At 35.6% G+C, this 25,060-nt stretch overlaps 1 protein-coding gene across 1 annotated transcript in view; it reads right to left on the bottom strand.

Moving 5' to 3' along the window:
* Positions 1-22,688, bottom strand: part of LOC140845599 (signal transducing adapter molecule 1-like) — a 63,222-nt gene extending 40,534 nt beyond the window's left edge. Inside the window, exons 1-6 of the mRNA XM_073220191.1 lie at positions 22,385-22,688; positions 7,723-7,801; positions 7,187-7,262; positions 7,010-7,105; positions 5,334-5,446; positions 3,613-3,655 (exon numbers count right to left, since the gene is read on the bottom strand). Of these exons, the coding sequence (XP_073076292.1) occupies positions 3,613-3,655; positions 5,334-5,446; positions 7,010-7,105; positions 7,187-7,262; positions 7,723-7,801; positions 22,385-22,688 (711 nt within the window). The remainder of the gene's footprint in view (positions 1-3,612; positions 3,656-5,333; positions 5,447-7,009; positions 7,106-7,186; positions 7,263-7,722; positions 7,802-22,384) is intronic.
* Between the last annotated feature and the right edge of the window lie 2,372 nt (positions 22,689-25,060).

Here is a 25,060-nt window from a genome sequence, read left to right as displayed (position 1 = left end):
AGTCAATACTAAGAGGAAAGTACATAGCAATACAAGCTCACCTCAAGAAACAAGAACAATCCCAAATAAACAGTCTAAAATCAAAATTAAAGAAACCAGAGAAATACAAATGAATCCCAAAGTTAGTAAAAGGAGGGACATAATAAAGATAAGAGAATAAATAAATAAAGTAGAGAATAAAACAATAGGAAAAAGAAATCAATGAAACCAGGAGCTGATTCTTTTGAGAAATAAACAAAATAGATAAACCTCTAGCCAGATATATCAAGAAAAAAAGAGTATGTACACACATAAAAAGAATCAAAAAATGAAGAAGGAATAATCACAAAAGATATCAGAGAAATACAAAGAATTATTAGAAAATACAATGAAAAATTATATGCCAATAAATTGGACAACCTAGCAGAAATGGAAAACTTCCTGGAAAAGTACAACCTCCCAAGACTAACACAGGATGAAATAGAAAACCTGAATAGACCAATTACCAGGAATGAAATGAAATTGGTAATCAAAAAACTCCCCAAAAACAAAACTCCAGGTAGATGGCTTCACAGTCAAATTCTACCAAACATTTAAAGAAGAGCTAATACCCATCCTTCTTGAAGTATTCCAAAAATTAGAAGAGGAGGGAATACTTCCAAACTCATCCTATAAGGCCAGGATCACTCTACTACCAATATCAGACAAAGACACCACACAAAAAAATTATAAACCAATATCCCGGGAGAACAAAGATGCAAAAATCCTCAACAAAATATTAGCAAGCCAAATTCAAAAATACATCAAAAAGATCATCCATCATGACCAAGTGGGATTTATTCCAGAGATGCAAGGACGGTACAATATTCTACATCCATCAATATCATGCATCACATTAACAAAAACAAGGATTAAAAACAACAAGACCATCTCCATAGATGCTGAAAAAGCATGTGACAAAATTCAATATCCATTCATGATAAAAACTCTCATCAAAATGGGTATAGAGGGTAAGTACCTCAACATAATAAAGGCCATATATGACAAACCCACAGCCAACATCACACTTAATAGCGAAAAGCTGAAAGCTCTTCCTTTAATATCGGGAACAAAACAAAGATGTCCATGCTCACAACTTTTATCCAACATAGTCCTAGAGGTCCTAGACACAGCAATCAGATGAAAACAAAGAGGGTAACAAATCAGATGAAAACAAAAGATGGGTAAGGAAGAAGTTAAACAATCACTCTTTGCAGATGACTTGATATTATATATAGAAAACCATAAGGAATCCACAAAAAAGCTACTAGAACATATACATGAATTCAGCAAAGTTGCAGGATGCAAAATTAATACACAGAAATCTGTGGCTTTCCTATATATGACCAATGAACTAGAAGAAGGAGAAATCAGGAAAACAACTCCACTTACAAATCCATCAAAAAAAATAAAATATTTAGGAATAAACCTAACCAAGGAAGTGAAAGACATATACTCTAAAAACTACAAGACACTCATGAAGGAAATTAGACACCAATAAATGGAAATACATCCCATGGTTATGGGTAGGAAGAATTAATATTGTCAAAATGGTCGTCCTGCCCAAAGCAATTTACAGATTCAAGGCAATTCCTATCAGAATACCAACAGCATTCTTCAACAAACTGGAACAAACAGTTCTATAATTCATATGGAACCACCAAAAACCCCAAATAGCCAAAGCAATCCTGAGAAAGAGTAACAAAGCTGAGGGAATTACATTACTTGACTTCAAACTCTACTACAAAGTAATAAAAAAAAATTGGTACTGGCACAAGAACAGACCCATAAATCAATGGAACAGAATAGAGGGCCCAGATATAAACTCACACATTGATGATCAATTAATACACAATAAAGGAGTCATGAATATACAATATGGAAAAGATAGCCTCTTCAACAACTGATGTTGGGAAAATTGGACAGCTACATGTAAGAGAATGAAACTGGATTATTGTCTATCTCCATACACAAAAGTAAACTCAAAATGGATCATAGACCTGAGTGTAAGTAATGAAACCATAAAACTCTTAGAAGAAAACACAGGCAAAAAACTCTTGAATGTAAGCATGAGCAATTTTTTTCCTGGACACATCTCCTTGCACAAGGGAAAAATAAAAAATGAACAAATGGTACCTCAGCAAACTGAAAAGCTTCTGTACAGCAAAGGACACCATCAGCAGAACAAAAAAGGGAGAATGTTTGTAAGTGACTCATCTGATTAAGGGGTTAACATCCAAAATATACAAAGAACTCATATGTCACAACACCCAAAAAACAAAAATCCTGTTCAAAAAATGGGTGGTAGACCTGAACAGACACTTCTCCAAAGAAAAAATGCAAATGGACAACAGGCACATGAAAAGATGTTTCACCTTGCTAATCATCAGGGAAATAATAATTAAAATCACCATGAAATATCACCACACACCAGTTAGAATGGCCACTATCCAAAAGACCTGAAACAACAAATGCTGACAAGGATGTGGGAAATAGAGAAACCCTCCTACACTGTTGTTGGGAATGCAAACTAGTGCCAATGTTGTGGAAGGCAGTATGGAGGTTCCTCAAAAACTAAAAATAGAAATACCACTTAACCCAGTAATCCACTCCTAGAAATCTACCTGAAGATAACGAAATTCCTGATTGAAAAGACATATGTACCTCTTTATTTATCACCACACCATCTACAACAGTCCAGATATGGAAGCAAGCTATGTGTCCATCAATAGATGAATGGACAAAGAAGACGTGGTACATAGACACAATGGAATATTATTCAGCCATAAAAAGAAAAAGAAATCCTGCCATTTGCAACAACATGAATGGATGTAGAGGGTATTGTGCTGAGTGAAATAAGTAGGGCATAGAAAGACAAATACTGTATGATTTCACTTAGTTGTAGAATATAAAAACAAAGCAAAACAGAAGGAGTAAAATAGCAGTAGACTCAAACACTAAGAGTGACTAGTGGTTACCAAGGGGGAAGGGTTGGGTTGGGGTGGGGAAAGGGGGAATAAAGGGGCACAATAATTCAAGGTCACAATGTAAGTTGATCATGGGGACTGTTGAACCACTGTGATGTTCATTTGAAACCAACATAAGATTGTATATTAATGACACTTTAATAAAAAAAGTAATCTTCACATTTTCAAGGCTTTTGTTAAGTATGCTAACAAAGACCTACTTTGAGTAAAATGTGGTAATGACTTAACTGCTAGATGAACTTGTGCAATTGATCCTAGATAATACATTTTTCATTAAACATGATGCTCTTTGCAAACAGGGCTTTTGATAACAAGCTTTTCAGAAAGCAGTATAAAAAACTGTCATTCTACCTCATATTTACTTTATACGAATTTAAAATATTTATTGGGGCTGGAAAATAGCTCAAAATTACCTTTCACTTATTTTATAACATCTTGATAAAAAGGAAAGTAACTATGAATTTTACTATGGCTGATCTATGTCCTAAATCTTTTGAACAGGACAGTAACCAAATTTCTATGCCAGTCAGTAAGTAAATGCTCTTGCCAGTGTTCACTCCACTCTTGTCCTTTGAAACCTAGTCTGGACAAACACATATCCACTAACCTCTATATCAAACGGAAGGCAGGATCGTGTAGTGGAAAGAACACTGGATTGAGAATCAGGAGGCCTGTGTTCTAGTTCCAGCTCTGTCAACTACTAGCTGTGGCCCTGGGCAAGTCACTTAACCCTTCTGGGTCTCTGTTTCCTCATCTGTAAAATGAGGGGGTTGTATTAGAGAATTCCTATAAGTTGTTCCCACAGCTATCTGAGATTCTAGGTTAACCAAACAAAGCTTATCAGATCATTCTTCTTCTTCCTTCGTTATTAGAACAAGTCCTCTCATGCACTGAAATGCAGTTTTTACTTGCACTGCAAGCTGTACTCATCAGCAGTGCTTCTCAAACTTTAACGAGCATAAAGAATTAACCAGGGAGCTTGCAAAAATGGAGATAATGAATCAATAGGTCTGGAATGGGACCTGAGATGCTGCATTTCTATCTAGGCTTCCAGCTGGTGGTGATGATGACGATGACGGGAAACAAACCACATTTTAAGTAACAAGCTCTAGTACAGGTTCGCAGTACAGAAACTGCAAATTGAGCATCTACACTCTTTGGTTCTATGTAGTGAGTCTACTCTTTGAAAATTAAACATTGCTGCTGTCAAGGAACTTTTAAATATCGCAGATTATTCTGCATAAAATTATTCCTTAACTATTCAGATTTTGGAAATTATTCTAAGAGTATTAAAGGCCAGTCATCAATTATGAATGAATACTTCTCAAAGACATAATTTATCATCGTAAAACTATTCATAAACCAATTTTTTTCAAGAAAGAGGAAAAATACCTATCCTACCTTCATCCCCTGAATATATTTCTAGAACTCCACATCTCAGGAATATTCAGATAAACTAGAAGTGCCTTGGGAGGAAAATCTAGGTAAGTCTCGACGATTCACTTCATGATTCCCTGAACTGGTCACAACCGTGAATGAAGCCTCCACAGCTGTGCTCATGCTTTCACTCTACTCATTATATTGTACCCTCATCCACACAGTGGGGAAAGACAGTACAGTAGATTACCACACATTTTAAGTGCCCTTGATTAGCGGGGCATCCTAAAGGATGGTTACCCAGAATAGAAAAAGAAAAAAAGATAGCTTTCATTTTTTTTCTATATGACATCAATTACATAAAAAATTTTGGGGTGAGGGAAGCTAAGCCTTTCAATCAACTTATTTACTAGTAGCGAGGAAGAAGACTTACACACTGCTCAGCTCCTATTAAGGGGAGAAATGCATTGTGTGCTTTTCTTTCCACGGATGCCCTTACATCCCCTTTGCATTTTTAATATAAGTAGTCATAATTTCACAAAAGAAACTCTAAACTCACCATTTAGCTTTAAGAATATCCTGATTTTTGAGCTGTCATTCTTTGACAGAATTACAGCAGTAAGACAATTTAATAAGACTGCCAGTATTACTTGATATAATAAGCAATTTTGTATTATAAAAACCAGAAAACAAAATTTTAATGCAAAACGTTAAACCAATTCATTTACAAAGAAGAAGAAGCTGGAACACATCAATATTCCACTACATTTTTTTGGGCACATCTGAATGCAAAATTATTAATAAAATTTCCTCTGGAGTAAAAACTAGCTGCATTTAGAGGAAAAAAAGAAAAATTCAAATAAACATGGCTACTTTAGAGAAACAAACTGTAGCACATACACAAGAATGCAAAACACCTGAGAGCCAATAGCTGGAAATGTAACTCCTTACTCCTTAAGGTTCTTAATCATTGCTGATATCAGACTAAGCTGTGGATCATTCTTAAATTCATCTGTCCATTCAACCATAAGAGCTTTTAATTTTTCACACACCTTAGGATGACCCTAAAATATAGAGAAAAAAAAAGTGCTTGTTTGCTGGCTAACAATTTAACACAGATACCTTAAATATAATAGTGTTATAGATCTCTTTTTGAATTATGTATTACTCCTAGCTATAGATGACACATAATATAGTTGGTTATTAGAAATACACTAATTTTATTTTTACACTATGAAAATAACAATGGGAGATACCATAAGATATATCTCACAGCAAATTCAAACAGATAAAATATGTAATTTTAATTTGTTATTTTGGAGGTCAGAAAGACAACACCTTACAGAGCATTCTGCAATTAAGCAATCTTTGTACATCAGGAAAGCATTTTTTTTACTTTGGTTTTTGCAAACCAATAAAAATAAGGTAAAAGAGAATAAATGGTACAGTTCCTTTATGCCTAATACCTGTCTTCTAATATGCATGACTGTGTTTTCCTCAAGCTATTTAATTATCTGAGGCCCAGTTTGAGGTCCACTGCATGTCAATATTCCTGGAAACTTAATTCTTCAAAATAACATGTCCCCATTAAGCACAAAATTGATATGTAAACTGTAAAACATTTGGAAAAAAGAGAAGTCCTTTCTCCAATATACAGCTGTTTACTTTTCATAATAGCTGCTCATGTCACTAAATACAAGCTTTTGAGTACCATTATCTTTAAGTAAATTAGAGAAACCATTATTAGAATCCCTTCATAAATAGTTGTACATTTTGACAGACTTAAAGAACATTGAAAGAGTGGTTATTAAGTAAGAAATAACTAAATATAACAGAATGAAAAACAGAAAAAGAGTTATCACATAATCATGTTTGAAAAGAACTACAGAATTTTAAATTCTTATTTCATTTCTATACTGTTTTCTACTAAAACCTGGAAATACTTATTTTTCTCACTGAACATGAGGCAGTTTCCCTTTCAACACTTTAAAATGTTTTCTTGATATATAATACCACCCTCCCCAAAAAAGCCAGAAATGATTTCCTTTAGAACAGACTGCATTAATTCTTACTGAGAAAACTCACATGCTATTTCATAATTTAATTTGTTTTAAATTTCTGAAATTATAGGATTTGAATTCTACATTCAGTTAAGCAGATAATAAGTACAGTATTAAAACCCTGTGATGGTTAGGTAGTGTCCTTTTTCATTCATGGTAAGATGAAATCTTAACAATGCCACATTTTGGCATTATTTCTGAATAGTTCTACAATGGGAAATACCTCTGTGCCTACAAAAATTGTTACAAAAACTGCCTAAAATGGACTGGCATTATTTAATCAAATAGAGAAATCACATGTTTTTGTATCAAATGAAAGGAGTGCTGAAGAAAAGCTTGTATGTACTCTAATTTGGCTTGTAAAAAACCCAACTCTCATAGTTAAACATTTGTAGTCTATTCAAGCAAAATGTAACATTTACTTATATAATGGATAGATGTAACCTAGAAAGTTTTTTTTTTTTAAAAAGCACAGACTAGAGTCCTTTGGGATTTGAAATGTGAAGAACTGAACAATAAAATACAAGAAGACTGTCTTAATTCATTTCTGAAAATAATGTTCCTTACCTTGTTTAATACAATGCTTACTTCACTAGCAAAATCTCTTGAACATACTTCTAAATGAAAAATTTTGCCACAGTTTGATACACATGCTCCTAGAAGCTAAAAGCACAAAACCAGAAGTTAAAAGGGCTCAATTTCAGCAGACAATTTTGTGGTAGAACCTAAAATGAAATCACTCACAGTCAGAGCTTGCATAGCAACATGAGGATCTTTATGGTTCACCCTCCTCATAATAGACCAAAGACAATCTTTAGGTCTAAAAAATAAGAAATCTAACAATCAGTTAGTAGTATATTCAGCTTCTTATTTTTTGGCTTAACTGTAATAGGTGCACTACTACACAAAGGAGAATACTGTAGAAAAATTTAATTTTTATTTTAATTATTTTTTAGTGATTCAATTAAACTGTACACTAACAAGTTTACTTAAAACTTTCAAACAATATTAATGGGCTCTCTTGGCAGTTATAGATTAGGTATTCTGGGATAATTCTGGGTGAAGAAAAGTTTTGAAAATAAAATGGTAGACCAAGACTTCCACTTCCAGTTATGATGGAAAAACTGGAAACAGATTCCTGCTATAAACAATCAGAAAAATATATTTAGAGTATATATTGAGGTAACTGCATGGGATATTAGGCCATGAGCAGTGCTGAATGGTAATGCCAAAGAAGGAATACAAATTAGGTAAGCCAGATATTTGCCTCAACTTTCTACCTGGAGGTACTTTTCCACACATCAGTACAGGCTTTCCGGATCTTAGTGCAAAGATGATCCCAAGACAATGGTGGTCTCACTGAGTTGAGGGGAAAGGAATCAGAATTCAGGAAGTCTGAGAGCTAGAATTTGCAAGACAGACTACAAGGAGCTTGACAAAGAAGAGTTCTAGACACCTGCATAGGGATCCACAAGTCTGTTGTGGAAAAAGCCACACAAGAATAGATTAAAAATGCCCCAAGGCTGGGCAAAAAGTGACAGAGAGCTCTATACTGAAGACTTCTCAAAGCTCACACAGTTTTCAGCCCTCATACCAATGTTAGAGATTCTTGTGGAATATCTACAGCATTCAGTGGGTACTCCAGATGATTTAAACCTTGGTAAGGGTACTAACTCTCCCAAAAGACTACTCTAAATCCATCCTATAAAAGTTAGATGCAAGCCACTGAAGAATAAAGTTGATTCAAATGTAACTTCATTTCTGACAGATAAACTACAATACTACTAACAAGAATACAAAAAACCTGGCACTCAACAATACAACTTCATAACATTGAGCATTCAATAAAAAATTACTAGGTATAATATGGAGCAGGAAAAAGTAACATAACTAGGATAAAATTCAGTCAATTGAAAATGCAGAAATGGCAGAAATAATGGCATTAGCAATCTAGTTAATAAGCTATTTTAAGTATGCTCAATCCTGCAAAAGATATCATCAGCATAATGAGGAAAGAAATGGTATATAATAAAGAACTAGATAAAACATCAAGAAACAAAGAACATATAAAATGAAAAATTAATTGGATGGAAGTAATCAGATAAGAATGCAAGATTAGTAAATCTGAAGACATGCTTCAAGTACCTGAACTTAACTACAGACAAAAAAAGACTAACAAACTTTAATACAGGGCTGTCACTAAAAATATTTTTTAAAGCGATATGGAAATTTTAAAAATCCTAAAAAAGATTTTCCAAACAATTGGAAATAAACAAAAGTTAAACAGAAGAAACAAATATGTAAAAAAAAAAGATTTTAATATTTTATTCCAACCATATCAATATATATTAAATACAAATGGTCTAACCATACCAAATAAAAGACAGAGAATGCTAGATTGGATACAAATAAAGTTTTTAAAGCAGGACCCACCTAAATGCTCTCTACAAGAAATTTTTAAGTATAAAGACATATAACTTAAAGGCAAAAGGGTGGGGGAAAACAAATATATATCATGCAAACATGAACTTCAAGGAAGCTTGAATAGCTAGCTATATTAATATCACACATATAAAACTCAAATGTAAAAGGATAGGGAAACAAATATAACGTCATACGAGCTCGAACAAGAAAGTCGGAGTACCTATATTAATATCAGACGAAGTATACTTTGTGTAATATTACCAGGGACAAACAGGAAAGTTACATAATAATAAGGGGATCTATTCTCCATGCAGACCCAACAGTCATAAGTGTGTATTCTTCTCTAAAAACAGAGCTTCAAAATACATGGTTAAAACTGAAAAGAGAAATAGACAAATCCAGAATTGAAACAACACATATCTGAATAACTCTTGCATCAAATGAAATCACAGAAACATAACTTCACTTAAAGAAATGAAAAAGAAAGCACACTGTCAGTTATCCTATACAAGAATGTTCACTCTTGTACATGAAGAAGGCCAGCTAAAAACTGGATACAAATCAAATGTCCATCAGCAGGTTGATGGATAAACAAATTGTAAGATAGTCATATAATGGAATATCTCTTGGCATTAAACAGTATTATTATACACTCAAAAATTTGGATTTATCTCAAAACATTCTATGCTAGATGCAAGAGTACATACTACATGATTTCATTTTATGAAATTCAAGAAAAAGGAAAATTAATCTATAATGGCAGAAAGCAGATCAGCAGTTGTTCAGAGCAGAGGGAAGTTTTAAGAGTGATTAAATGCTCTCTGTCTTGATATACACAGTACTTACATAGCGTTCATATCTGTTCAAATCAACCAAATTAGCTAACTGTATATTGAAAAGGAATGCATTTTACAATAGATAAATCAGTAAAACAGATTTTTTTAAATAGCAGGCCATGCATGTGGTAAACATGTATTTCTTGGGGATGTTATATAATTAACAGTAATAATAAGAGGAAGTAACTACAACCATGGAACACCTGTGTTTAGGTTCTCTAAATATTATATGATAAGGAACTCGTTCAATATTCAAAGCATACACAGTAAATTCAGACTTGCCCATATCAGTTACGGTAGTAACTGGTACAAACAAGATTCAAACCAGGTGTGGCTGACTCTTAATACTCTATGTTCTGACCTCATTACTGCCTTAAAACATAGTAAGATATTACAAGCTAAATGTTCTTCATATAAGCCAAAGGAAGAAAGCCTCAAAATATTAATTGATGAGATTGAAATGATATATATTTACTTTACTTAATATTAAAAACATCACCAACATTTATATAATACTCCACCTAAAATAGCAGTATGCACTCTTCTCAAGGCACATGGAACATTATACAGGACTAACAATATGTTAGACCATAAAACAAATGTCTATAAATGTAAAAGGATACATGTCAAAGAAACTGTATTCTTCAACCACAATTGATGAAATTAAAAATCAGTAACATAAGGACATTAGGAAAGTTCAGAAACATAAGAAAATTAAACAGTCTTAAATAACCAATGGGTCAAAGAAAAAAATCACAAGGGAACTCAAAAAATACTTTGAGATTAACAAAAAAAGGAAAATAAAACACACCAAAATTTATGGCATGAAGTAAAAGAGGAGCATAAAGGTTACTGACCCATAAATACCTATGTTAAAAAAAGATTTCAAATTAATACTCTAAACTTTTACCTTTAAAAACTAGTAAAAGAGCAAACTAACCCAAAGAAAGTAGGAAAAAACAAATATTAGAGAAAAATGAAATCGAGAATAGAAAAATCAAAGCAAAATCAATGTAATTAGAAGTTCATTCATTAAAACAGTCAACAAAATTGACAAACCTTTAGTTAGTATGACCAAGAAAAAAAGATGACCCTCATTACTAAAATCAGAAAACAGGGAACAATACTCCCAACCTTACTGAAGTAAAAAAGGACTTTGAAAAAAGCATTATGAACAATTCTGTGCCAACCAATCAGATAACCTAGATGAACTGGATAATTTCCTCAAAGAAACACTTGCAACTCTCAGAAAAAACAAAAATTGGAACACACCTACATAATAAGTACAAATGCTGAATTACTAAAAGATAAAAAATACACAAACTGGACTTAATCAACATTGAACACTTTTGTGCACCAAAGGACACCATCAAACGTGAAAAGAAAACACAGGAGAAAATAGCTAAAAATCATGTATCTGATAAGGGATTAATGTCTAGAATAAAGGACTCCTACATCTCAGCAAGAACTGCACAATTCAAAAATGAGCAAAGGACTTGAACAGACATTCTCTAAAGAACATACATAATAGCCAATAAGCACAGGAAAAGATGATCAACATCACCACTCATTAGGGAAATGCAAATCAAACCACAATAAGATACCATTTCACACCCATTAGAATGGGTTATTATTTTAAGAAAAGAAAAAAGAAGAGGAAAATATCAAGTATTGGAGATGTGGAGAAATTGGAAGCCTTATACATTTTTGGTGGGAATGTAAAATGGTGTAGCCACTAAGGAAAAGTTTGGGAATTCCACAAAAAGTTAAACATAAAATTGACGTATGGATCTAGAGGGTTAAGATGGCAGCATAAGAGGTGAGATAGAGGCTTCCTCCTAAAACTGCATATAATATGAAAATATAATTAATACAACTAATCCTGAAAAAGCAACAGGAAAAAGGACTGCTCCAAACTGCATATATCTGGAGAAAAGAATAAACCTCACGGAACAGGGTAATGTACCTGGCCGGGCAGATCCCAAGACCTCCCCCCCCCCAGCTCACTGGCAGGAGGAAGAGAAACAGAGCGGGGAGGGAGTGGAGGCCTGGACTGCTGAATACCTAACTCTGGAGATCTGCTCTGGGAGCACAAACCTACATTTCATGGTGCTTGCATGGTACTCTCGTGATTTGGGGGTTGGAAAGCTAAGACACACAGAATTCCTGGAGAGACTGAGGTTCCAGCTGCTTATGAGAAGCAGTGATCCATATCCAACTGCTCTGGGACAAAAGAAAGGCGGGCAGTCTGAGAGATTTACTAACAGCAAGAGGGCTGCTAAGGGGCAAAGACTGCACAGAGCTTACTGCTCAGGAGAATGGACAGGTAGACAAAATTTCTGGGTAGCAATCTGCCCAGCATGTTGGGAACTTTCACGATCTTCAGGTGCTCCTGCTCCCTGGCTGGCCACACAGCTCCAAGGACCCCCTGCCGTGATACACAGCCTACTGCAACTTTCCCCCAGCCAGCCCCACCTGGCTCGCAAATAAGCAAACCCTACCCTGGCGTTAGGGCAGCCAGAGAAAAGACCTGTATACAGCAAAAAAAAAAAAAAACACAAAGCATAGAGGCTTATAGCTGTGTGCTCGGTCCACAGCAGCTGGAAAGCAGGAAACAGCTCTTTCCTCCCCGCAGGCACTAATACCACTCCTCTGAGACCCCTGACATTGCTGCAGGCGCTGAGCAGTTCCAGAGAGTAGAGCTTCTGGACACTAGAGGGTACCATGTACAAATATGAAATGCCAAAGGAACCTGGTTCAAAGTAAAATTATGAATATAACCCCTGAGAAAGATTCAAATGACATCGACCTCATGAATCTTCCTGAAAGGCTTTCAAAATAAAAATCATTAACATGCTCATAGAGGTACAAAAAAATATTCAAGAACTCAGGGATGAATTGCAGTCTGAAATCCAGAACTGAATCCAGGTTCTGAGATACAGAACACAGTATCAGAAATGAAACATACAATGTAAAGTTTTAAAAGCAGATTAGATATAGTGGAGGAGACGATGAATGAAATAGAAATTAGAGACGAAGAATACAAAGAAGCTGAGGCACAGAGAAAAAAGGATCTTTAAGAATGAAAGAATATTGAGAGAACTGTGTGACCAATCCAAATGGAACAATATTTGCATTATAGGGGTACCAGAAGAAGAAGAAGAGAGAAGAAAGAATAGAAAGTATCTTTGAGGAGGTAATTGCTGAAAACTTCCCCAATCTGGGGAAGGAGAGAGTCTCTCAAGCCATGGAAGTGCACAGATATCCCAAGGATAGACAAAACCAAGACACATAGCAATTAAAATGGCAAAGATCAAGGATAAGGACAGATTATTAAAAGCAGCCAGAGAGAGAAATAAGATCACATACAAAGAGAAGCCCACAAGGCTATCATCAGACTTCTCAGCAGAAACCTTACAGGCCACAAGGGAGTGGCATGATGTATTTAATGCACTGAAGCAGAATGGTCTGGAACCAAGAATACTTAATCTGGCAAGATTATCACTTAAATTTGAAGGAGGGATTAAACAATTTCCAAATAAGCAAAACAAAGAGAATTTACTTCCCAAAATCCATCCCTACAGTCTATTTTGGAGGGACTGCTATAGATGGAAGTGTTCCTAAGGTTTAATAGCTGTCACCAGAGGTAATAAAACCAGAGTAAAGAAAGTGGAACAGTTCATTACTAAGCAAATGCAAAATTAAATCAATGATCCCTAAAGCCAATCAAGGGATAGACAAAGAGTACAGAATATGATACCTAATATATAAAGAATGGAGGAGGAAGAAAAAGGAGGAGAAAAAAAGAACCTTTAGATTATGTTTGTAATAGCATATTACATGAATTAAGTTAGACTCTTAGATAGTAAGGAAGTTAACCTTGAACCTTTGGTAAATAGGAATCCAAAGCCTGCAATGGCCATAAATACAAACCTATCGATAATCACCCTACATGTACATGGACTGAATGCACCAATCGAAAGACATAGAGTCACGGTATGGATAAAAAAACAAGACCCTTCTATATGCTGCCTACAAGAGACTCACTTTAAACCCAAAGCCATACACAGACTAAAAGTGAAGGGATAGAAAAAGATATTTCATGCAACTAATAGGGAGAAAAAAGCAGGAGTTGCAGTACTTGTATCAGACAAGATAGACTTCAAAACAAAGTCACAAGAGACAAAGGAGGACATTACATAATGATACAGGGGTTAATCCAACAAGAAGATATAACCATTATAAATATCTATGCACCCAACACAGGAGCACCTACATATGTGAAACAAGTACTAACAGAATTAAAAGGGGAAATAGAATGCAATGCATTCATTCTAGACTTCAACACTCCACTCACACAAAAGGACAGATCAACCAGACAAAAAATAAGTAAAGAGACTTAGGCACAGAACAGCACATTAGAAGAGATGGACCTAACAGACATCTACAGAACTCTACACCCAAAGGCAGCAGAATACACACTCTTCTCAAGTGCACGTGCAACATTTTCAAGAATAGATCAAATACTAGGCCACAAAAAGAGCCTCGGTAAATTCAGAAAGATTTAAATTGTACCAACCAGTTTCTCAGACCACAAACGTATGAAACTAAAAATAAATTATGCGAAGAAAATGAAAAATCCCACAAACACATGGAGGCTTCACAACAAGCTCCTAAATAACCAATGGATCAATGACCAAATAAACACAGAGATCAATCAATATATGGAGAACAATGACAACAATAATTCAACACCACAAAAATCTGTGGGACACAGTGAAGGCCAGGCTAAGAGAAAAATATATTGCAATTCAGGCCTACCTCAGGAAAGAACAATCCCATATGAACAGTCTAAACTCACAATTAATGAAACTAGAAAAAGAAGAACAAATGAGGCCCAAAGTCAGTAGAAGGAGGGACATAATAAAGATTAGAACAGAAACAAATGAAATCTAGAAGTATAAAACAATAGAAAGAATCAATGAAAGCAAGAGTTGGTACTTCAAGAAAATAAACAAAATAAATAAACCCATAGCCAGACTTACCAAGAAAAAAAGAGTCTGCTCACATAAACATAATCAGAACTAAGATAGGAAAAATCACTATGGACAACACAGAAATATAAAGAATTATTAGAGAATACTATGAAAAATTATATGCCAACAAACTGGATAACCTAGAAGAAATTGACAACTTTCTAGAAAAATACAACCTTCCAAGGATAACCAGAAAGGAACAGAAAACCTGAACAGACCAATTACCAGCAAGGAAATTGAAATGGTAATCGAAAAACTACCTAAGAAAAAAATTCCTGTACCAGATGATTTCACTGCTGAATTTGATCAAACATTTAGTGAAGACCATCCTCCTTAGAGTTTTCCAAAGAGTAGAAGAAAAGGGAATACTTCCAAACTCATTCTATGAAGCCAGCATCACTCTAATACCAAAACCAGGCTAAGACACTACAAAAAAAAGAAAATTACAGACCAATATCCCTGCTGAACATACATGCAAAAATACTCAACAAAATATTAGCAAACCGAATTCAACAATACATCAAAAAGATCATCCATCATGATCAAGTAGGATTTATTCCAGGGATGGAAGGATGGTACAACATCCAAAAATCCATCAGCATCATAAACAACATCAACAAAAATGACAAAAACCACATGATTATCTCCATAGATGCTGAAAAGGCATTTGACAAAATTCAACATCTATTCATGATAAAAACTCTCAACAAAATGGGTATAGAGGGCAAATACCTCAATATACCTCAAAATACCTCATAATAAAGGCCATATATGACAAACCCACAGCCAACATTATACTTAACAGTGAGAAGCTGAAAGCTTTTCCTTTAAGATCGGGAACAAGACAAGCACTCTTCCACTTCTATTCAACATAGTACTGGAGGTCCTAGCCTTGGCAATCAGACAACACAAAGAAATAAAAGGAATCCAGATTGGCAAGAAAGAAGTCAAACAGTCCCTGTTTGCAGATGACATGATATTGTACACAAAAAAACGTAAAGAATCCACTCCAAAACTACTACATTTAATATTTGAATTCAGCAAAGTTGCAGGATACAAAATTAACATGCAGAAATCTGTGGCACTCCTATATACTAAGAATGAACTAGCAGAGAGAGAAATCAGGAAACCAATGCCATTCACAATTGCAACAAAAAGAATAAAATACCTAGGAATAAACCTAACCAAGTAACTGAAAGACCTATACTCTGAAAAATACAGGTAGAAATTACTCTGAGAAATTAAAGAAGATACCAATAAATGGAAACACATCCCGTGCTCATGGATAAGGCAAAGATATCTTTGGCACCAAAACAAAGTTGGCTATAGCACTATAAAAAAGGATAATGCCATAAAAAGCCAATTAGAATACTTATAAGTGCTGATGAACACTTTACATATCCTAGCACAGCAATATCTCACATAAGCCAAAAACCCCTTCAGAATTGTGTACAAAACCGGCACTACTCAACAGCAGAAGTGATACACAAAAATCTATTAACTATCTCATTCTGCTCCATGCATTTTTTTCAATTCAGTGTTTCAGTATTTCCACAAAACACAGAAGTGAACCTGAAGTAATATATATACATTGTTATTAAGTCTTGTAACTTAATGAAGATTATGGTCAGAGCATTGTTTTTTAAAAGGTTTAGGACTAAGTATATTCAAAGGTTAGTATGGATATCATCACGTCAATGACAAATGGAAGTTGACTACAAACACAGTGTCTATATAACTTATCTGTACAAGTACCTTTTTGAGAGTGAAACGGGTTGTTACCTGGGCATAATACAGATAACAGCAGGCATGAAGTGAAATTATCCAAAGCAAACTGAGTGTTATGGTCACACCAGCCAAAACTATGATCACCCACAAAACCATCTTTTTTATGCATAGATCCGGGAAATGTAGTTCATAAGAGGGTGAGAATAAAAAGCTAGTGCAGGTTTCCCCCACTGTCCGAAGTAGCATGTTCCTATGAAACGTTTAGGAAGTTGAAATGGCATGAAGCAAAGAAGCAACTACCGTTCATTTATATGGAAAATTTTTTGAGCATTTCCAGACCCCCAAATTAACCTCAACTTAGCTTTTTTGACAGATCTTGCTGAGGGATACATAAACTAAGACGAGATAAAGCACAGATGCTCACAGACACAATTCAAAGCTCCAGTGCTTGATGTGAGGTGCTGAGTGTTGCTCCCAGGGAATGAGCTAGGTGGGGCCACTCTTACTGCTGGGGGTGCACAGCTGCCTCTCTAACAACTCACTGCAAAACAAATGCTGAATGCTATTTTCACTTTCCACCTTTTTTCATAAAGTGTAAACAGGTACTCATGTAGTTCTTTCCTAAAGGGAATGGCATAACATGAACTTTCAAAAGGCAGGGGACACCTGTACTTTCATGTAGTTTTGGTTTCTAATGTCTTCTCTAATCAGAGGACAGAAAATAGACATTTCCGGAATCTACATACTGCCTTTGCATATGTCAACTCTGATGAACTAAAGCATCAAAGTCAACTCCATTATTCAAAGAGTTACTCCAATCCCCTTCAACAAACTGTACTGTGGGCTTTAAAGGAAACAGAGCTTTAAGAGGGGGCTCTTTCTCTATCAAACCCTCTCTATTCCCACTTCCCTCCCGTCATACCACTCTTAGCCATTCAGTTTCTGTGAGAAGTCATAGCTACTAGAAATAAGCTACCTCATGCTCAAAGATAAATTAAAATTAAGGTGTGAACCCTCCTTAATCTTCAGACCCAAATATCACAGAGCCATGCTACTGTGCTTTAATCTGCAATTCAGACTTTTCCAATATCCCATACAAAACACCGACGCTGAAGAACGTAAAGCTCTATGGCAACTGTGGAAAGAATATATTCTTTAAATGAATTTTATCAGCAGTCATTCCTCTGATCTAAAAATGAATAAAGAAAACATCTCACTCTTGCTCACTCACTCCACTGGAAAAGTACCCAGAAAGCAAAAGTCCTCCACATATAGTGGTATATGTTTATGTCAGTGCTAAAGAATATTGACCCTTATGATAAATCCAGTTTGGTTACCAATAACATCAGAGTGAATCACCTGCTCCATGTAAATTAAAATTACATTGCAAAAAAATATTCAACAGTTGCAAATGACTCGGTTGATAATGGTTTCATAAACTAATGTTATGCCATTATCTTCACTTTGCCTTTTATGACTTTTCATACACTGAAAGTTTTATTACATCATGCATACAAAGCAAAACCATAAAAGGACACCATTAATGTAAATCTTCATGACTACCAAATAAGTTAAGATTTCATATGTTGGCTGTCCCTGTTTATAAATATGTACACATGGGAAAAACTCTTTCAACATGGAATAATATTTTTCTGTGAAAAGTCATAAATAAGTGTTAGGTGAAAGTAAACCTTTACATTACATTCAAATTCTTATGTGTCTCAAGTATCAAAAATGGAATTTACTATTTTATTAAGATCTACTGCTTTGTTCTAAATAGATATTTCATTGTTTTGCTATATAGTTCAAAGTTCTGATACAATATTTACAGAACTAATAGGCCTCTGTGGCAAATTATATATTCCAAAGATAACCATGATAAGTCCATTCCCACATGTTCTTCTATGATATGACCCTGCCACTTCCCAAAGAGAGATAAAGTCTAATAATTCTCCCCTTGAATCTGGGCAGCTCTCAGGGACCTGCTTGACCACAAGAATGTAGGAAGTGACATTCCGAGACTATTAGTTCATAAGAAGCCATGCAGACTACACGTACATCACTTAGAACATTTGCTCCTAGGATGCTCCCTCTGGGAACCCAGTCACTACTCTGTGAGAAACTCAAGTCACATGCGGAGGCCTCAGTAAACATTTTAAATGATGGACTCAGCTAGGGTCCTAGGTGATAACCAGCCATCAATTGCCAGCCATAATGAGCACACATTCCAGTCAGGCCTTCAGATGACTCCAGTCCCAGCCACTATCTGATTACTTCATGACAGAACCCAAGCAAGAAATGCCCATCTGTTAACCACGGAACTGTGAACATAATAACTTGCTCTTTTAAGCCACTAAGTCTTAGGATGGTGTGTTAGGTAGCAATAGGTCACTAGACTCACCTCTAACACAGTGTGTTTGCATATAGGGCCATGTTGCTTTAAACATGCATACTCAGAGCAAGAATTACACTCATGGCAGCTGTAACTGTGAGGCAGCACATACAAGCTCACTAGGTGAAGAGCAGGAACAAGTTTTTAGGAGAAATACAATTTGAGGGGCTGCAAAAGAATGCAGGTAAATTCAACAAGTTAAACATGCATATAACAGCTCAAATCTATACTCACAATATACAGAAAACTAAGACTGATTTTGCATTCCTGCAATTCTCTTTTCAAAGAATAATTGTGGGTAAAATTGCAGTAGTTCCAGAATCTCTTACCTGGCCTTAGTACATCTCCATATCCAGTAGCTGTTTCCAAGGGGTGGAGAGAAGTAATCCATCACCACATCAACAGGTGATTATCAATAGGTGATCACATAGGGGAGTGAGAGGGCATACCTGGACCTGAGAGGTTGGGTGGTATCCCTTTTTGCAACCGGGATGCGAGAGACATTCTTGGATGTGCAGAAGTGGAAGACTGCTTATAAGCAATAAATGGGTTTCTCCCACTTTATTTCTACCTTTGACTGATTTTGGTTCAAAGGTAATTTGCCCCAGGCTTGGAGGCAGATTTACCCCCCAGAGTTACTATAATGAAATTTCAGATCTCTGAATAGCCCCCAAGTAAATTTCTAAAATCATCATCACATTATTTATAAATGTTTACCTACTTTTAGGTATGTTGTAGTTATGACAACACTAATCTCTAATCACCAGTCAATGAGACTACCTGAGTCTTTCTATTAATATATGAAGAGAAAACCAAAAATATTTAATGATTCTGAATGAGTCAAGATTTGCGGTATCTTATGCCTTATAAAACTTTGTAAAAGTTTGTTTCAAATACATCTGATTGCTATATCTCATTTGAAAAGTACTTTTGTATCATAAAAATGACAGGTTAAACTGTGATAAGTTTTATACTTTTAAGGAAATTATTACTATTGAAAAGAGAAAATTTAAATTCTAATTATTTTATCTACTACTCAAATCCATCAATGATTTTAGATCAATCAAAATGAGGATACCTCCTCTTAATTACTTCCCTCATGGGGCTTGAGAGAAGAATAATAGGACATTTTCCTTAGATTACTGCAAATATAAAAGAAAAACAGTATAAACAAACAAACAAAAACTAATAGTAATAAGCATATAAAGAACAGTTAATGAATGTACTTGCATAGTTAACCTCTAAACACCTATAAAGAAAGAATGAAAAAGTACAAAGACACTAGCAGTTTGTTTCTAAACAGGGGCACCACCGGGTGTTTAGGGTAGAATAATTCTTTGTAGTGTAAGACAATCTGGCATATCACACCCCTGGTCCCCACTCAATCAGTGTCATTAATAACCCCTGTCATTGTGATAACCAAAACCATCCTTAATAGAACAATACCACCAGGGCTAGACAAAAGCAGCACTGTGATAGAGAAGAAAAAGATCTAAAGCTTGACAGACCTCATCTTAAAAGGAGAGTTCAATGCTTCCTTAACAGTATATTATTACAATATTCCTAGAATCATGCCTGGGATTTAGAGACATTCAACAATGTTACTACAACAAAGCACAGACATATCTTATTCATCTATCAAGTTACTTTTACAACTTTCACTTTTAAAGCTATTTTAGAGTGATTAGAACTTTATGTTTTCATTGTACAAGCTATGAAAAGTGCTTTACTGCAATTTACATTCAAGCACTTATGTATATCTATATGAGGGGGTAAATGTGTATGCATCGTTTTTATAAGTCTAAGTATATGCGAGTACGTAGCAGTCACATACTAAAAGATATAGGAACTCAAATCTTTGCTGAGTTAACAAAAATATATTTACCCTATTAACAGATAGCAAAGACCTCCTTAAATATTGAGAGGAGTCTAATTTAGGGGATGCCTTTCCAAAGTATAAAGGCATTACACTAACTATAAAGAAACTCTAATATAAAATACGAAAGGGATCAGAACTGAAATGAATATTCAATGGAATATTCAAAAACTATACTTGATTTGTTTATTCCACCCTGCTGAGGTTCCTAGGACAGCAGACTCCAGCTAACTCCCATGTGTCTGAAACAAAAACTCAGATATTCTCTGAGGATACTTATAACTCAAATCAGAACATACGGTAATTGCTCCTCCTCACCTCTGTACTAGTGTCCTCTGTTCTGAAGTTATCAATGTCCCCTTATTTTTAATTCTTTCACAGCATCCAGCAGAGTAAACACTAAATCTTCATTGAAGCATCTTGGCCTCGACAATCTTGGCCTCGACAATTTGTAACTTCCCTTTTCAATAAAACCTTCTAACTTTTCCTTCATGTTGACATCAATCCACTGTTCTGCTGGATTGACTTTGTTCTGACAGGGAAATGGACTCCAATCAGTCCAGTATGTACAGATTGCATTTTCCAAAGGAGGCCACAACAAGATTTTTCATCTCTCATGTGCTTCTATCTATTTCCACATCGAGAGGTGAGGCTTATACCCCTTACAGGGTAGATCTTTGTAACCACCTTCACCATGTAAAAATATCTGAAGTGACATCGTGTGACTTCCAATGCTAGGTTATTACAGTACAATGAACCTCTGCCTTGTTCTCACGGGAATGCTTGCTCTTGGCATCCAGCGCAATGCTGTGAGGAAGCCCAAGCAGCCCACAGAGAGGCCCATGTCCCCTACACCCCACAGCCCTGGCCTGGCTCTCAGCCAACAGCCTGAAACAGCTGGCCACCAAGTAGATGAGCCATTTTCAAAGCAGATCCTCCAGGTCCCACTTGAACCTTCCTAGTTGATACCACATGGAACAGAGAGAAGCTGTCCCCTCTGAGCCCTGTCCAAATTGCAGATTCATGGACAAAATAATGATCATTATTGTTTTAAGCCACTCAGCTTGGAGCTAGTTTATTACACAGCAATAACTAATTAATACACAGTCCCAAACCCAAATCCACCCTCCTCTCCATACTGTGGCCACTTCTCAACCCAGGATTGCTCCAGCTTCACTTCAAGTGTTTTTTGCACAAGATACTACAAAGGCAGCTATTATTCATAATAGAATTGTATTGATTTTCCCCACAATTAGATTTATTTGGCTCCTTGCCTCTGTGGGATCATTTTCAAATATTCTATCCTTTATAAGCAGCTAATATAAAATTTCAGGTTGTTTGTGAGAAGCTTCTGGCAATTGGCTTTCAAATTCAGGAGAAAATTAAAAGTTTTGTTATGATAGATGTGTGTTGAGAAATTAAGAATTAATTTGCTTTGCCACACAAAAAGGCTACACGAGTCTTCCCTCTGGGTGTGTTTGCCATGCTGCTCAGCATAAGTGCCATCGAGTGATCCTCTAAATTTGGAAAAGGTCCACATGACACCATTTAGATAGATTTGTATAATCTGATAATCCCACCATTGGATACTTGGTGTGTTTGTTTTGATTGTGGGCCTGAAAAGTGCACTGGAACGTAAACTGATATTACCTATAACAGTTGGCTCCAGGTCCATGAAGAGTGCTCTGGGCACATGCTTCCCAGCTCTTGTCTCACAACAGAATGTATCAAAAGATGCATAAATATTATCCATTCTAGCACTTTCCAACTGATCCTTTTTACCGTTGAGAACAGTGTCATCCGGCTGAATTCCATGTTCCAGACAATAGAGTTCCCAGCAAGCATCCCCAATCTGGATGCCAGCTTGGCCAATACGAATGGAAAGGCACTCCCTCTGAAATAAGCCATAGTAAGTTAGCATTGAGTAGGCCTTCTCAGATAACATGAGCTTCATCACTCAGCATTCAGACACCAAGCTAGCCTTGGTGAAATGTATTATAAGGCTGATTAAAGGTGTCTCATGGAAACCAAAAGCCAGGGTACAAGAACAGTTGAATTAAGGACAACAATTCCATTCAAAGTTTCAACAACATAAACTAAGCACCTATTGTGTAATGGGCTAAGAACAAGTTAAGATTATATATATATTATATACCATATATGTATAAAATCAAGCTGTTTTACCCCCCCCAAAAATTAGCTAGTTATTGGAAAGGTATAAAACCAAAATCAGTGTATAGCCTTGACACAGTTTAAAACCCACTACAGATAAATTAAAGATGTTACATTTTCATATCTTAAGATTTTTACATTTATTGTTCATATATGCTCTAGATAAGGAAGGATGGCCTAAGCTTAAAAGTAGTGAAAAATTAATTGGAGGGGGAATCTAGTAACCACAATGTTGCTCATGTGGTTGTATATTAATGATGTCAAAATTTAAAAAAAAAGATTTTTAAAAGTAGTGAAAAGTTCACCAAGGAAACATGCAATAGATTTGACAACTCCAAATGTAAAAATTCTATACCATAATAAATACCGATGCATACAAAAATTGATTTATATACAGCCCTTCATATATAAGGGTTATATATAAACCAGTTTTGTATTCATCAGTTACAAAAGAAACACTTGCAACATCTACTAGATAAACAGGCAAACGACATAAACAAATGAATTACAAAAGAAAGAAAGAATCTAAAACACAAAGTTTAGGCACAATGGCATTCACAGATTTATTAACTAAATGAGTGAAAACATCAACTTAATCATTCACCTACTGCTGGGCATTTAAAGGAAGATCATCAGTACAGTAGTATGTTGTGCATTATTACCCTTAATAATACCTTAATTAATATTATCTTAAATATTTACCCCCAAAAAGGTATGAAGTGGGAAATGCTCATAACATATTAAGTACAGAGTATATAAGCTTTTCGTTGATTGTATATAAAGTATGTCAAATACATTTAAACTAAGCATAAAAACTGTCTTGAAAAATGTGAAATATTGGCGGGGGGGACTTGATAATATGGGTGAATGTAGTAACCACAATGTTGCTCATGTGAAACCTTTATAAGATTGTGTATCAATGATACCTTAATGAAAAAATTGCAAAGTATTAACTCTAGTTATATCTGGGTAGTAAGTGGTCTTTTTGGTTTAAACTTCACTGTTTTCCTTCACCCATATCAGACCCCACATCTCCTATCCCACTTTTAAATCACTATCCACATTTTTTAAAAGAGCAAACAACTCTTTTTGTTATTTAAACATACACAGTTTTAGTAGACATCTAAGAGAGGGAAAGGAAAAGTTAAATCCTGAAAATCTAAAGGGATTACAATCACTGACTTTAATATCATTGAGCTTTGATTGCCAGGGTCATGGAACAAGTCTACATAGGAGGTCTTAGAGAGTGAGAAGGCCATTTTCTGCATCATCAGGGCCCTTCAGGAGGTTTGCCTGTTGATGTGCTAGGTAACCCTACCCTCTTTTCCCAAGGTCTGAGCTTCAGCTACAAAAAGCCTACCAGTCGCAGGTGGGAGGGAGCTCTGGCTGGTCACACCCCTGCAATCTGACTTGGACTCTCTTCCTGCTCAGCCCCGTCAAACCTTGTACTTAGTCTCTTTGATTCTCAAGGCACAACGCAGCTCTCTCTCCTCTTTGAAGAATTCATGTTCATTACTTGAGCAGAGCTTCCCTCCTGTGTTACTTCTCTGCAATTATCAGTCTCTCATGACAGTGATTGTGAACTCAATTTGCAGTGCACTTAGTACCAATCAATACTCCCACCTTTACCTAGCACATAAAAATCAAAACAATACATTCCATCATAAACAGCTTTCTACCACCCCTATCTGCAAAGAACAGTTTCATTCCTTTCACCTGTGAGACTTAAAATGATCCCAGTACATTGTAAGCTACTGTAAACAGATCAGACTCACCTAAATCCCTAGATGTAGGTAAAAATTTAAAGGTTAGGGGGCATTTTGTGTCTCTACATCATTGAAACCATGTACATGTAGATTTCTCTCACAGCAGTCTTCCTCAGCTGTTTACCACCCAGTCGTGTGGGATGCACATATGCCATGTGCTCACAATACCAACATAAAAAAACCACTGCTGCTTTGCATGTGATCTGCTACCCACGTAGTTCAGACAGAGGAGTGATACTGTCCTTTTTTAATTTGGCAGGAATACTTGGCCCAAGAAGAATCGACTTTACCCTTCCTGGTTTGAGAAGCAACTGAGCTTACAACATCACTCTGTTCCAAGGTACCGAAGGCTGTCTTCACCTTATTCTTCCCTCCTTTCCAAACTATG

Source organism: Manis javanica, chromosome 2 (assembly GCF_040802235.1).
Source record: "Manis javanica isolate MJ-LG chromosome 2, MJ_LKY, whole genome shotgun sequence".
Taxonomy (NCBI): domain Eukaryota; kingdom Metazoa; phylum Chordata; class Mammalia; order Pholidota; family Manidae; genus Manis; species Manis javanica.
Note: the sequence above shows the minus strand (reverse complement) of the source record. Positions and strands in the feature narration are given on the sequence as shown.